The sequence below is a fragment of the Colletotrichum phormii genome, assembly GCF_030913505.1.
Source record: "Colletotrichum phormii strain CBS 102054 chromosome Unknown BDP81scaffold_3, whole genome shotgun sequence".
NCBI lineage: Eukaryota > Fungi > Ascomycota > Sordariomycetes > Glomerellales > Glomerellaceae > Colletotrichum > Colletotrichum phormii.
The window spans coordinates 2520308-2534556 of record NW_026851445.1 but is presented as its reverse complement, the minus strand read 5'-3'; the positions used below and the strand labels follow the sequence as shown (position 1 = coordinate 2534556).

At 49.4% G+C, this 14249-nt stretch overlaps 4 protein-coding genes across 4 annotated transcripts; 1 reads left to right on the top strand and 3 right to left on the bottom strand.

Annotated features, from left to right (window-relative positions):
- Positions 1-426: 426 nt before the first annotated feature.
- Positions 427-1949, bottom strand: BDP81DRAFT_419094 (uncharacterized protein). Its single transcript, XM_060589742.1, has one exon. The coding sequence runs from the start codon at positions 1921-1923 to the stop codon at positions 601-603; it is 1323 nt and encodes a 440-aa protein (XP_060450108.1). The 5' UTR covers positions 1924-1949; the 3' UTR covers positions 427-600.
- A 5149-nt stretch (positions 1950-7098) lies between these two features.
- Positions 7099-9196, bottom strand: BDP81DRAFT_311053 (uncharacterized protein; the record flags this gene model as incomplete). Its single annotated transcript, XM_060583693.1, has 3 exons — positions 7099-7757; positions 7812-8108; positions 8308-9196. 3 exons carry the CDS (start codon positions 9194-9196, stop codon positions 7099-7101), a joined length of 1845 nt encoding a protein of 614 aa, XP_060450107.1.
- A 219-nt stretch (positions 9197-9415) lies between these two features.
- Positions 9416-10000, bottom strand: BDP81DRAFT_468921 (uncharacterized protein; the record flags this gene model as incomplete). Its single annotated transcript, XM_060594503.1, has 2 exons — positions 9864-10000; positions 9416-9796 (listed from the first exon to the last, which is right to left on the bottom strand). Coding segments are annotated over exons 1-2 (480 nt in total), but the record flags the coding sequence as incomplete, so codon positions are not given.
- Positions 10001-10861: 861 nt separating this feature from the next.
- On the top strand, positions 10862-12141 carry BDP81DRAFT_390752 (uncharacterized protein; the record flags this gene model as incomplete). The annotated part of the gene is made up of 5 exons (XM_060587450.1): positions 10862-10877; positions 10947-11270; positions 11319-11411; positions 11465-11706; positions 11764-12141. The coding sequence occupies 5 exons, from the start codon at positions 10862-10864 to the stop codon at positions 12139-12141; spliced, it is 1053 nt and encodes a 350-aa protein (XP_060450105.1).
- Positions 12142-14249: the final 2108 nt, after the last annotated feature.

Genomic DNA, 14249 nt, shown 5'->3' with positions numbered 1-14249 from the left:
TGTCCAGACTGAGTAGGGATTCTACCGGACTTGCCTGCGCTGCTTCACTGTCGTGGAGGTTGGGTCAAAGTTACCAACGTGCCGGGATTTGTATTCCGCGGAAAGCCGGGACTGTCCGTGGCCGATGATGACAGATCCCTGCCGTGTCACTCTTGTCATTGAAGCTTACTGACAGAATTCGGAATTGTACCGTTGCGCCATATACAAAAGAGAGATCCCTCTACTGCATTTAGGTAGTTGTGGGTACATATAGTTTCCGTCACTTACCTACTCACTAGGTACGACTGCAGGTCAACCCCACGCCGTAAGTATCCGTACACCTCTAGTCATTGACGTCATAGCTTAGCCCACTACATCTCATGCAGACGTCATATCAAGATAAACTGGTGTGATGCTTATCAAATGGTGGCGGAGGAATGTAACTAGGTAGGTTCCCTTTAATTCACTGGAACTAGGTAGTATAGTCTCATTGATGTGGGCTGGATTATATAAACTTTTCGCTGGCTACTTGCCACCAACTCAACCTCATTAAGTGCTGCGCGGAGGCATTGATATTGATCAATAGTCAGATACAGCTCATCAGTCTGGCTTCTTGGCCTCCTATGGAAGTGCAGATATGTCAACGACACTAACCCAAATGTTTTCCTTATTCTCGCTGTATGCAATCAGCAATTTCCTTCCAACCTGAACTGCACTAGGATAGCTGAAGCCAAACGCCCGATTTTTGATTCCATCACGCGTATCCGGAACAATCTGCAATGTCGCATTCGTTCTCAATACACCAATCGACTTGTAAGTCTGATCCGCTCCACGAGATACTGCCAAGGTCAGTGGCTGCCGCTGAGGATCTGCGGCGTTGTATCTTGGATTCGACAGTAGAAATCTGTCGCTGGTATCGTCGAGCTTCCCCAGAAATTGTTTTGTCTTTGCATCCGGTATGTTTGTTTGGTGAATCGCGTTGCCGTGCGACTCCATGATTTTGGGATACCAGCCGTTCCCCTTTGAATCTGCGTTGTACTCAACCCAAACTGAGTGGGTGTTATTTGCCTCTGAAGTGATATCGCGCCAATGCCGCTGCCAGTACCCCCCCGTAGATGAATCACTGTCATTGTGCCAAACGGCAAAGGTTTGTTCTTCCATTTGATGCGATCCGTCGGCGGCATATAAAGCGTTGTTGTAGAGCCATGGTGACCAAGCCGGTGCCTCATGCGGCTTTCTCAAAACTGCGTTGATTTCGCAGGCTCTGGCGCAGTATTTCATGCCAAACTCAGTGCCGTAAACGGTTTCCGCATACAATTCAGATTTTGTGAACTCATTCTTTTCCAGCCAACAGGGATCCGCAAGCGGTTCTCCGCTGAGAGAAAGTCTGCGTGCGATTCGACCTGCAGATGCCCATCGACCTGGACACCACCTACTACCTGATTGGCCGACGGCGTAAAGTTCACCCTCGAGGTGTACGAAGGTCAACGCCTGCCACGCACGCTGAACGATGCCGCGGTCGCACCAATACGTCCAGTTATACGTTTCTGTCTGGTTTGGTAGAAGAGCAGCCGGCATTAGGCTTCTCCCAGAGCTCCACGTTAATCCATTGTCGCTCGAGGTTGAGATCCATATTTCTTGGCCCATACTATCCTCATCGACTGGAGCGGAGGAGTAAATGAGGAGAACATCGGAACCGATGGCAAAGAGTTCTGGATGGTGCGCGTATGTACGATTCTCGGCCACTCCGTTGTAGATTTGAATCTCTGCATCAACCGAAATCTGCTTCCATCCCGCATAAAGTTTGTCGTTGTAGTCCAGTGGCGGTGTTACTTGCCACAGAGTATCAGATGGTGGAGGTTTCGCGTGTGTCCTGATTAGCCATGAAGAAGCCAACAGCAGGCCTATAAGGCACGCGGCGTTGGCAATCCCTGGTGTGGCCATGTTTGATAATCCCAGTATTTCGTCACTGGCATTTGGTGGATCGATTGGTATTTAGGATCTTTGCCAAAATTGTGTTGTGAACTCGGGGCACAAAGGTACAGCAGACTTAGGAATCTTTCAGTGGGGATGAAAGTTTGATCATGTAGGTGCCATAGGGCCACAATGACTTGATTGGTAAGAGGAGGACACGTTTACTTTTGTGCGGTCTGCACGCTGATTGGGGGGATATCCTGTGAGAATCATCCGGCGGCATGGGTAAACGGAGAAATGAGGAATCTGGTCTACTACTCCCGCGTCTCCCCACCACCTAAGTACATATGGAAGTGCCAGCTGCCAGTACTTATTTTGCTCCCACAAAAACATCACAATAGCATGAAGCAATGTCAAGACAGAGCTAGTAGCGATTGAGATCTTGCCTGAACGAACTTCCAATCGCGCTCCTTCACCTACAAATCTGTGGTCGCTCTTCATATGTACGCAAATCACTAAAACCGAGATGCGTTAAACAATGAAGCGGATAATGCGAATCACCGGGCCCGAATGTGAAAGTAGTGCCTCTCTTGGAGCTGTCCCGGATGATCAGTCTTGACCTACTTCCCGAGGTCGGAGGCATACTACGTCTGCTTGTGGAGGCGAAAGAATATACTGGCCGTAAGTGTGCCCGTCAACGTACAATTTGATGGCAATGGATTCACGCAGCTTGCGAACGTGAGCGCTCAGACCTTGGTTTTCGAAGGTGTCAGAAAATTTCTGGCCGGAATGGGCACGTTTGAATATGAAAAGAAGGAGTTTCTTCAACAATAGTAAGGTCCTGATCACCCAGTCCTAACTATCAGAACCTTATTGGTAGCATCAATCCAAGCTCCAGTAGTACATGTAGGGGCGATTCTTGTGGGTAAGATACACTTCCGCCTCGAAGCTCCATTCCAATACCAATGCTCACAAGGGTCGATTACAGTTCCACCAAGTTGAATTTTATACTTATATTGGTAAGTATTATGTATTCCATTTAGCTCTCGTTCCTCTATAATGTTACGACCCAACATGCATAACAAGGACAGGGGGCCCGCCCCGCAGGCCTGCGGCGGCTATCTACTAGATATATGCAGAGAACCCGGGAACTCAGGTGACTCCTCACGGAACGGAAGAACTATGGTATAAGTCACGTGATAATAAGGAAAGTAAGTATACAATAAGGTGATCACGGTGATTATCTAAAGTGAGCGCTCACTAGTATCCACTTAGTGATCACTAATAGATAACGTGCATGATAAGCGAGCGGATCGCTAGACAGCAACCACTCCACGTATGTAAATCTTGATCAACATCAACAAAGTTTAATTAATTGAAACTACCCATAATCCTCTTCTCTAGACATTTCTCTCTGAAATGGACATGTGCGCGCATTGTGTCCAGTGTTCCCGCAGACGCCACATCGCCGTTGACCTGTTTCCGTCCTCGGCCGACGGCCACTACTCCGGCGCGTTTCCTCCTCAATCTGAGCTGTAGCCTCTCTCTGTGATTGAAGGTCATCTGCCTCAGCTATAGTAAGGCTCCCTCCTTGCCTGAGACGAGTTTTCTTAGATCTCCGCCGTCGGCTAAGTAGATTATTCTCCTCCCGAAGGGTTTTGTTCTCAGCCTCTAGAAGAGCATTACGATACATCATAGCTAGTGTCCCTTTGAGGATATGGTTAACTGCGTTACTAGCTAGTGTTGGCGAGCTATTTGGATGATTTAAGATTCGATCTTTAATCAAAGTTGACTGAGAATTTGCCTCTGTTGGGTTGTTTGGTGTCTGAGAAGTCCACGCTGGGGTGTTACGGCCAGCTAGTCGTAGGGGTAGTTTGCAGAAGTTGAGGCTGCGGAACTGGTAACAGTAATCGTAGTCGTGGAATAGTTTCAAGGAAACTATGTCTGTCAATCGTAAGGGTGGGTAAGGCTTCGGTGATCAGTCGTAGTCTTGTCAAGGTAGTAGCTGAAAGCGGATGTTAATCCTGATACGAAGTTAATTGCTGAAGAAGCTATGGAAAGTCTGTCCTAGAGCCCAGCTCGAGTCCATCCTTATATACAAGTCCGATCCTAACTGAACAGTGCTGAACAGTCCACTTTGTCTGGATATGTTAGATATGCCGAATATCCAACATATCCTTGACTCGGTTGGATATGTCCTATATCCAACATATCCTTATCCCTTATCATATCTCTTATCATCACGTGACTTGTACCATAGTTCTTCCGTTCCTGGGGTTTCCCCAATGTTCCGTCCCGTCCTGCATATATGATGCGCCGTAGCCGCTAGGCGTCAGCGGGGCACGTCCTGGTCTGATGTTGGGTCGTAACATTAGAGGGGCCGGGCTTATTCCTTTAAATGCCGAAAGTGTACTTTCGAAGCTTAATATTAAATTACACACTTTAATACCCCCAAGGTCCCTATTAATAACACCCCCCGTATAACTTAGACTTCTTAAATACTAAATAACCTAATTGTTACGCCCGCCGCAACTTGTCACTGTGGGCGCGTAGCTATATATGCAGAACAAGGGACAATGATGACCGGAGTCATCATTATCGAAGCTTTTGCTTTGTGCCACAGTTGGTTGCCTTGTCCGGCTCGTAACACTAATAGAGGCCTCTTCTTAATCCGAACTTATTAAAAGGAGGATCTCTCGCCATTAAAATAGCTCCCTAATGTTACGCCCGCCGCAACTTGTCACTGTGGGCGCGTAGCTATATATGCAGAACAAGGGACAATGATGCCGGAGTCATCATTATCGAAGCTTTTGCTTTGTGCCACAGTTGGTTGCCTTGTCCAGCTCGTAACACCTAACTTCAATTATTAAAGCTATAGAGTATTTATTAAAGGGAGCGCGGGGATTTATATACTAGATTACCTTATTAAGGTCGGAGGTCTAGATCCTCCGGGAGGAAAATAACCTACTTAGTTAATACAGGAGGGCTAAGAAAACACGTCTTAAATAAAGAGGAAGTCTTACTATAACTAGCTAAGTGTTACGGCCAGCTAGTCGTAGGGGTAGTTTGCAGAAGTTGAGGCTGCGGAACTGGTAACAGTAATCGTAGTCGTGGAATAGTTTCAAGGAAACTATGTCTGTCAATCGTAAGGGTGGGTAAGGCTTCGGTGATCAATCGTAGTCTTGTCAAGGTAGTAGCTGAAAGCGGATGTTAATCCTGATACGAAGTTAATTGCTGAAGAGCTATGGAAAGTCTGTCCTAGAGTCCGGCTCGAGTCCATCCTATATACAAGTCTTGATTCTGAACATATCCTTTATCCGTATGTTTACCATACGGATTCCGTATTCTGAATATACGGGGTCCGTACCTCAAAGGACGGACTCCGTATTCTTGGCATACGGCTTTCCTTATCTTATCATCACGTGACTTGCTCCATAGTTCTTCCGTTCCGTAGGGTGACGCATGTGTTCCCATAGTTCGTGTACTTATGGTGTGCCCTAGTCGCCGTGGTCCTGCGGGGCAGGCCCTGGACTTGGTCGTGCATGTCGGGTCGTAACACTAAGGTACGTGTTACGACCCAACATGAAGACCAGGGCGTGCCCCGCTGACGCCTAGCGGCTACGGCGCATCATATATGCAGGACGGGACGGAACATTGGGGAAACCCCAGGAACGGAAGAACTATGGTACAAGTCACGTGATGATAAGAGATATGATAAGGGATAAGGATATGTTGGATATGCGACATATCCAACCGAGTCAAGGATATGTTGGATATGCGACATATCCAACCGAGTCAAGGATATGTTGGATATTCGACATATCCAACCGAGTCAAGGATATGTTGGATATTCGGCATATCCAACATATCCAGACAAAGTGGACTGTACAGCACTGTTCAGTTAGGATCGGACTTGTATATAAGGATGGACTCGAGCTGGGCTCTAGGACAGACTTTCCATAGCTCTTCAGCAATTAACTTCGTATCAGGATTAACATCCGCTTTCAGCTACTACCTTGACAAGACTACGATTGATCACCGAAGCCTTACCTACCCTTACGATTGACAGACATAGCTTCCCTGAAGCTATCCCCGACTACGATTACTGTTACCAGTTCCGCAGCCTCAACTTCTGCAAACTACCCCTACGACTAGCTGGCCGTAACAGTACGTTAGTTAGAGGATATTTAATTATTAAGAAAGACTAACTTATCTTTTCTACTTATAATTAAAAAACTACTAACTAACTAATATTAGATCTCTAAGTAGTCGGTAAAAATGATAGATTTAAAAGGCAGTATAGGCATTTATAAACGGCCTTTTCACTTATAGACCACTTCTAGGAGATTGTGGGCTCTGCCCATAATCTCCTCCTTCCACCTCTAGACGTAGCAATAATAGACCATTATTGACACTTCGTTCCAACCGTACGGTTGCCCTGCTGACGTGTATACCAACACCTTCACTTCCTCACAATAACTCTGCTTTACAATTAAATGCGCGCTGATCCTCTCCAATTTGATGGCAATACAGCCGACAGTTCCGTGTAGATATACCATTTGCCTCCCCTCTTTCCCATCATCTGGCTTCGGCCTCAACTTGCCATCACTAGATACGTACGGTAAGCACGGGGGATTCTTGCGAATTATTACAAACTAGCAAAGCACTGATGGCTGATCAGAAGGTCAGAACCGAGCGAACGCGGATAAGCTAGTGCCCCGTTCGCCTTACTGTGAATCTATCCGTACCTATCCCAGATGCTGCTAAAGCCTGCTAATGGAAGGAATGAATGCATAGCTTCTACGCTTCCGTGCCTCTAATCAACCTTAACAAGACCCAGTTAGGCGGAGTTGCTACCTACTTTATTAAGGCAACTTCGGATCCCTCGGTCGTATTGCTTTTCCGTGAGCTAGTCAACCACGGCGGGACCCAATACCCATTGCACAGTTCCACCGTGGTGGGCGAATGGGTGTCCTTACATACTGAGACTTTTGAACTTTACCGAACTTGATAGCTTTTTTGATTCTTATCAAGATGTTATGGCATGGAGGAGAACTTGCGATTTAGAGCCCCGTTAGCGGGACATGATTGTCCCGGGCCCATTAAGCTTCCTTCATGTCCGCATTTTGTGGCTAAAAGTCTTTTGTAGTGATTACCTGAGCAGACCACTATGAGTCCCAACCCCTAATATCAACAGCGTCAAAGCTAAGTTTTCGCTCTCAATTGAAGCAGAAGTGCCAGATTCAGCGATGCGCCCCAAGTACCAAGTAGCGCCAAATTCTGCGCAGCTTGCATGAGAACTAAGTGGCTTCTGTCCCTGTTTATTTCTGTCGGATCTGCTGTAGAGAGCCCGAAATCAAGTATTCCTGTGAGCTCCGACACGCCCTGTCCGTGGTACGAGGAAGCTATCACTTGGAGATGGTTACGAAGGTGCGACTTTAACGTTTCGGGGCTGCTTTTTAGAAACGCCCATTGCAAGACGTGATTTAGGAAGACTCCAAAGATACTATAAGGTGTGGGAGACTGTAATGTCGGGCTGCTCATGATAGATGCAGTTTCCATGACCGATTTGGCGAAGGTGTCTAGGGACTCATATGGCGGCTCTCGATGTGAGCCAACACAACCGGTGTACCCATTTGTGAAATAGATTCGAAGCCGGCTCAGGCTTTCATCGACAGCACTTGCTCCGCCTTTTCCGAGAGCATCTTGCAAATCAACAACGCACGTATGCAGTTGAATGTTCACTAGGCCACGGAGTATGTGAGATGCTTTCTGGAAGTACAGCACTGGACTTTGCGTCCCATCCGGGATCACGTTGTCACTGTGCTTGGTGCCGTAGTAGAACTCCCATGATTCCAAAGATGCTGAGATGAACGCGTCAGCTTTGGCAGAGAGAACTGGAAGACAATATGACTTACCGATGATATTGTCTCGTATCCGGAGACCTTCTCGATGGCAATCACGGCCCTTATCTTGGAGCATAGCAAGGTCACTGCCGACCTGTACTGACCAATCGTGTGACCAGTCCAGTGCCTGACTAGCTAAAGAGCTTAGAACCAGAAACTGTGTCCACGGACTGATGTTATCAGTAATAGTAGAGACTGATCGTGTCAAATTGGTGGAATGAGGTCTTCTTTTGTCTGCCAGAGCCTTGCAAAGAATGCCAAACTCTGGTGCCGATGAACTCCCCAAGGATTTGACTTGAGCTTCCCAGACTAGAGCATTCGCTGTACACCAGGAGGCGTCATGTCAAGTTGGGATTGTTGACGCAGGGTGGAAGCTCTCAGAGGCCAACTGCAGTTAGGGGTAGAATGATGAATTACTGAAATCTGCTCCTCCCTCGACGTGTACTCCCTGCGCTGTATATATATCTGAGCTGCTCCTTTGTTGCTTGGACTCCTTACTACCTCTTACTAGCCCCTATCCGGGAGGGCTCTGACACGTCATCACCCGGGCAGTCCCACCTAGCGACCTCTGCAAGAGACATCATACTCCGGATGTTCAAAATGGCGGGGAACTGTGAGTCAATCATGTATACATACCAACGTAAACGGCGCTTGAACTCAGATGTTGCCCACGCTCTCCAATGATCCTCAACACGACTGCCTGCGGCATCTGCAACTTTTGTTTTCGGTTGGAACAGACGTCTGAAGTATGTCACCAAACTTCCTCGGAATGCTTCGGCAGTCTCAAATGCCCCTTTGTTTCCGCACCATAGCCCAGTATACACTAGGAGAGAAGATGCATAGATAGTTTCAGGATGTCTAGTCAAGCTTTTGTCGACTTCGATCAGTGCTTGAAGATTCTGACGAGCTCTATCGAGCATGAGTATGGAAAAGCGCCTTGTGTGCCGGATACGGCTGTATGTGGCGCTGATAATGATCATGGCGGAGAGTAAAGGTGACGGTAAACAATCAACCGTAAGTGTTGGTAAGTGTAGTACAGGACTTTGTTCATAGAAAACCTCAAAAAATAGCCCCAAAAACACATTCGCAACTTCCAGGGACGGCAGGATGAGATTCTCCGAGCCGGGGGTCTCAAGCTTTAGGAATTCTTGAATGCGAGTCCATGTTGGTTCTAGTATGTCGAATCGAGGATTATGTAGAATCATAAGAGGGTGTGATTCGTCAATAGAAATAGAATGTGTCTGGCAAAGACTTTTCGACGACGGGTTCCACGCAAACGCTACGCCGTCTTCTCTAGAGGGCACGTTCGGAGGAGAAGAGGCTCTCGGTATACTCTCTGGCCCATCCGATATCTCGGCTGGAACTAAAGTTGCGAGTTGGTCGTCGTTTGGAGCCATTTGCGATGCATTGCTGCGAGGCATAGTTGGATATTGACCCAGCCAGTTCCAGTGAGCAGATAGTGAGATCGAATCGTCTTGGGGTATTATCACTCATATGTGATGTCTCTCTTACCGCGTCGTAGAAATCCGGCGCGAACCACAGGCTTGAGTCAACCCACAGACTATCTTGCCATGGTTGAACAAAATATGAGAAGTCTGGATTCGCCCCAAGCTCACTGGCTGTTACCATTGTATCTTGTGACCTAGAGAACGCGACGCCAGATGGTAAAAGAACCGAAGACGCGGCATAACTCGTATTGCTGCGCGTGATATTCATGGCGCGGCCAACATCAGAGTACTGCAGTTGCAAGTCGCCAACAAGTGGCGGGTTTGCAGCTTCCGTTTCTCTGTCTTTACCTCGCGACAGGGACGAAAGCGGATTGGGGTCCTCCATGATGAAGGAGTAATCCACCTTTTTTGGTGATGAGATCTTATGCTCGCCACGTGATGCATTTTCCTGATTAAGCTTCTGATGAAGTCGTTGGTGTTTCTTGAGAAAATCGCTGCGTGAAAACCTCTTTTGACAAATGATACAATGGTGAGGTAGGTTGCCCTGGTCTATGCAGCACAGAAGTCAGGACCCAAGCGTTACTAGCTCCTTCATACTCGTTCTTGAATGACCTACGCGTCTTTTGATGACGTTTAAAATTCTCTATGCGAGTGAAAGATCGAGGACAGACCCCACAAGTGTGGCTAGTCTGTTCAACCTCGTTTGGTGAACCCATCGACCTTATTGGGCAATCTGGGGAAGCTCATGCGCCCCAGATCTCTATGGAGTTGCCGAGTCGTGTGAGCGATTTCGCGGGTGGACGGAGACGTGAAGCAAACTGACGTTGAGGTGGACGTGGCGCCCCTTTTATGAGCTTCGTCCACCTTCCCCCCACACAACCGGGTGGACGCTGATCCGAAACAAGCCTAGTGTTAAACACGTTCGCATTTCCCGATGCGGGTCTGACTTAGATGCACATTCACGCTTACTAGGCATGCCATTCAAAACCTGGGTAATTGCACGTCAGTTGTCTTCAAAGCCAAATCTTCTGCAAATTTGTCACGAGTTATGGCACACAGCAATGGGCATACGGAGTGTGGTAAAGTGGCTTAACCTATCAAAGTGGAAATAGACAAAAGAGAAAGGTCTATATACAGGATGTATGTGATATACACGTGATACAGCACGTGACGGGCGCTTCGTGAGATGCGGTTACTATCCCTGTTACGTGACACACCCCCCAATTGCTCCCGCTAGGGAGCTATTGTGCCCAGGATAGAACCTCTGAATACCCTCACAAAGGCCCGATTTGGTCGAATGTAAACAAAGGAAAAATAAACGCAAGGGATACGCGTCTTATGGAGCGCGTTTGTTGTGAATAGCTCCCTCGTCTGAAGTGAATGGGATCCCAACCAGGAATAGCGCATAGTCTGCTACTTCCGGTGTGTGAATCAGTGAGGGCGAGGCTGCCTGGCCGCCTCGCGTATATCCAAATTCTCGCGGCGCCGCCTGGCTGTTGTTTTTCTTTCCCCTTTCAACCTCTCGCAGTTGCCGTAGGTGCCCCCGTCTGCTGCGCGCGCGCGCCAGCGCCGTCGAATCGCTTGCTAATTTTATTCCAGATACAAATATCCAACATGGCCGGTAGCAACAGTAAGTTTCGCGCAACTTTTACGATGTGTCCCATGTGCGGATTGTGCGGTTTGCTAAAAGTTTGGACAGACGACGTTATTGACGAGCCCCTCGTGGTGGTCTCCCCCCCGCGGCCCGCCTTCCCTCCCGCGCATCCGGGCCCCGTTCCCGAGCTCCCTCTCCCTGGCCAGGAGGACGTTGCGGCTGCTGGCGGTGATGCCGAGAACTCTAAGGAGTTCGAGGCTCTCGTCGGCGGTGAGGACGTGGGCGATGATGAGGGTGAGGGCGGTTCTGGAGGCTCCGGTGATGAGCTTTCCGACCCCCCTCCCTCGGAGTCCGAGAGTGAGGAAGAGTCTGAAGAGGAGGAGGATGATGAGGATGACGATGATGAGGACGATGTGCTCTCCGAGAAGGGTATGTGGTGTGCCGTTATCTTCGAAGTTCGCTTCTGACGTTGTTTAGACTCCAAGAAGCGCAAGGTCTCTGCCCGCTCCGCCAAGAAGAAGGGCGCCAAGAAGCAGAAGAGAACGCCGAGAGGCCAAGGCAAGCCCCGCGGTAAGTGTGGTTGGTTCTTTTCGCTATTCAGGACTTGTCTGACGTGTGCTTAGTCCCCAAGAAGCTCCTGGGCGAGGCTCCCGAGGAGCGGAATGTCCAGTGCCTGCCCTGCCTTCGGGCAGCCCTCCGGTTTAACGACCGTGATGACGGTGGTCGTTGTCTCGTGGGAAGTCGTGGCCGGTGTGCGCGCTGCTTCAACGGCCGTTCGGCCGAACATTGTGTCGACGTGCCCGTCGTCATGCGGCCAATGGCCTGGGCTCTCACAGAGGCCATCGTGGGTGGCGCTTCCGCTCTCGTAAGTACATTGTCCTTTGCTGTTGCTGAGAACGCACTCCTGACACGGGTTTGAAAGGAAATCTCCAAAATCCGCAATGCGGTGAACTGGATGATGGCCCACCAGGGCGAGTACGAGGATCACATCCGCTTCTGGGCGGACAAGTTCCTCCCCCCCGCGAGCCCCCCGGCCCCTCCCCCGAGTGCGCCTGTGTTGTCTGTTGCGCCTGTTGTGGTCGTTTACGACCAGGCTCCTGTCGCCCCGCCCGCTCCCACCCCCCAGGTCGTTGACCTGACGGTCGTTCCGCCTCCGGCTCCCCCTGCTGCTCCGGTTGCTCGTGGTTTCGAAGACTTCGAGGCGCGCAAGGCGCGGTTTCTGGCGCGCGTTTCTTCCCTCCTCGCCGCCGACGCCATGGTTCCGGCGGTTTCGTTCTTCTTGGACCAGGAGTTCAAATAGTGGGCGCAAGCCCGAGTCGTGTTTCTGTGTGCGTGTGCTCTGCGGGGCAAGTTTGTTTTGGGAGTTTTGGGCCTTCGGGCCAGGAAAAGTTTTGTTTGTTTGGTTTGGGCCTTCGGGCCGCACTCTCGGTTCCGTCTGTCGTCTGCCTTCGGGCATTGAGTTTTTCTGAGCGTGGCCCAAATTGATTATTTCTGACTACTTTGGCTGTTTATGATGATTTCTCGCGCATCGTATAGGTTGAGAAGTGTGCGGAAATGTTCGAACTTGGCTCGTGAAAGGTTTTTGGTAAGTTGTTGTTGTTGTTCTATTTAACGCCATGGCGGCAAGGGCGCAGCCGCCCTTGCGGCAGACCTCCCGAAGGGTATGTGGCGTGAAGGGTCGCAGGCTCTAGCTATATACTATATAGTACACGCCGTCTCCTGACGTCCTCCAAATCTTGCTCGTGAGCTACTATGTGTTCTATCCATCCCTAGTTCCCACTGGTGCCCTAGTTCCGTTATAACCATCTGGTTTCTTATTAGAGGTAGTCTGTCGTTTGGAGGATAGGTTATGACCTATCTTCTAGTACCGCGGGCAGATCTTCTGGAAGAAGTCTGTCACGCAGAGGAAGGCCTGGAAGCCTTCAGAGTCAGTGATTAGCCCCTTGAAGTAGCGATCGAGGGACCCTATAGGTCCTACGGGCTCCTGGCGGCTGTAGGGGTAGAGGGTGGGCCACTGTTGCCTCCTCAGTAGGGTCTTTCGGCAGTAGACTAGATGGTCTGCCTCCTTAACCCATCCACAGGAGCAGGTGAGTAGTGTTTTTGGTAAGTCCATCTGCTGGCATGTCTTCTGTTGACATATAAGCAACCTCGAAGCTGCCTCTGGCGTGCTCTTGTCTGAGCCACATGTTCTGTATATCGATATGACGAAGCCGGGTAGCTATTCTTTCCCCTTCCCCCACGACGAGTCCAATCGTCTGCTGATTATCGCAGTTGACTGACCATACTTCTCCTAAGTCTAGGGCAATGTCCATAAAAAGGCGCTTCAGAGCCAAGGTCTCTTTTGCGGTTTCCTCAAGGCAAAGAAGCTCAGCCTCGGTAGTTGACGTTGTAACCGTCGCTTGGCGTGCTGATTTCCATTGAATTGGGCCGCCAAAAAGGAACATTATGTATCCCTGTGATGATCGTCGTGTTGCCTCGTCGTCTGCGAAGCTGGCATCTCCAGCTAGAAGCAATGATTGCGCACTCGGTACGCTGCCGTAGGAGAGCGCAAGATATCTTGTTGCATAGAGATATCGGATACACTGGTTGATTTCTTTGATGTGGGTTGCGCTTGGGTTGGTCAGGAACCGTGATAATTGCGAGCAAGCAAAAGCGACGTCTGGTCTGATCATAATGGCTGTATAAAGCACACTTCCGACCTTCTCCTGGAAGCTTTTTATTTCTTCCTTCGTTGCCTGCCCCTCGTTTGGTTTGAACTCGTACTGCGGAAGAGGGGTGGCTGGATTTATTGAATCCATGAGGTCGAAGCGCTTAGCAACCCGTTCGATGTATGCGTCGTGGACCAGGTAAACCTTGTGAGCAGTACGGTCTCGTATAATCCGCACTCCGAGGAAGTAATTGATCGGTCCATTCTCCTTGAGGTTGATGTATTCTTTTATGCCGTCGACGACCTCCTGAGCCGCCTCTCGGTCGTCTCGATGGTATAGAACTATGAAGTCGTCGACATAGAACACCAGCATCACCTTCCTGTCTGCGGTTTGGTATATACAGATCTCCTCGTGGCTGTATATCATATCCATACTACGAAGTATGGAGGTAAAAGTCTGGAACCACAAGATTGGCGAGTCTCGCAGACCGTACAGAGCGCGTTGGAGTCTCCCTACTTTGCCAGTGATCTTGTATCCCTCGGGGAGTTCAACAATCACTGGTTTTTCGCTCTTGATGGGCGCGTTGAGGAATGCGTTGATGGCATCATACTGGTCAGCCTCAAGGTCGAATTGGGCAGCTATTGCCATCACAAGCCTGAAGGCCTTTGCGGAGAGCGTTGAAGCGTACGTATTTTGTAAGGGGTCGAGTGGTTGCATGTCCCCCCTTACACATATACGTGCTTTTACCTCGTAGACCTCG

Excerpts from the sequence above, each read along its gene's own strand:
- BDP81DRAFT_419094 (XM_060589742.1), bottom strand. The coding sequence starts at position 1,923 with ATGGCCACACCAGGGATTGCCAACGCCGCGTGCCTTATAGGCCTGCTG.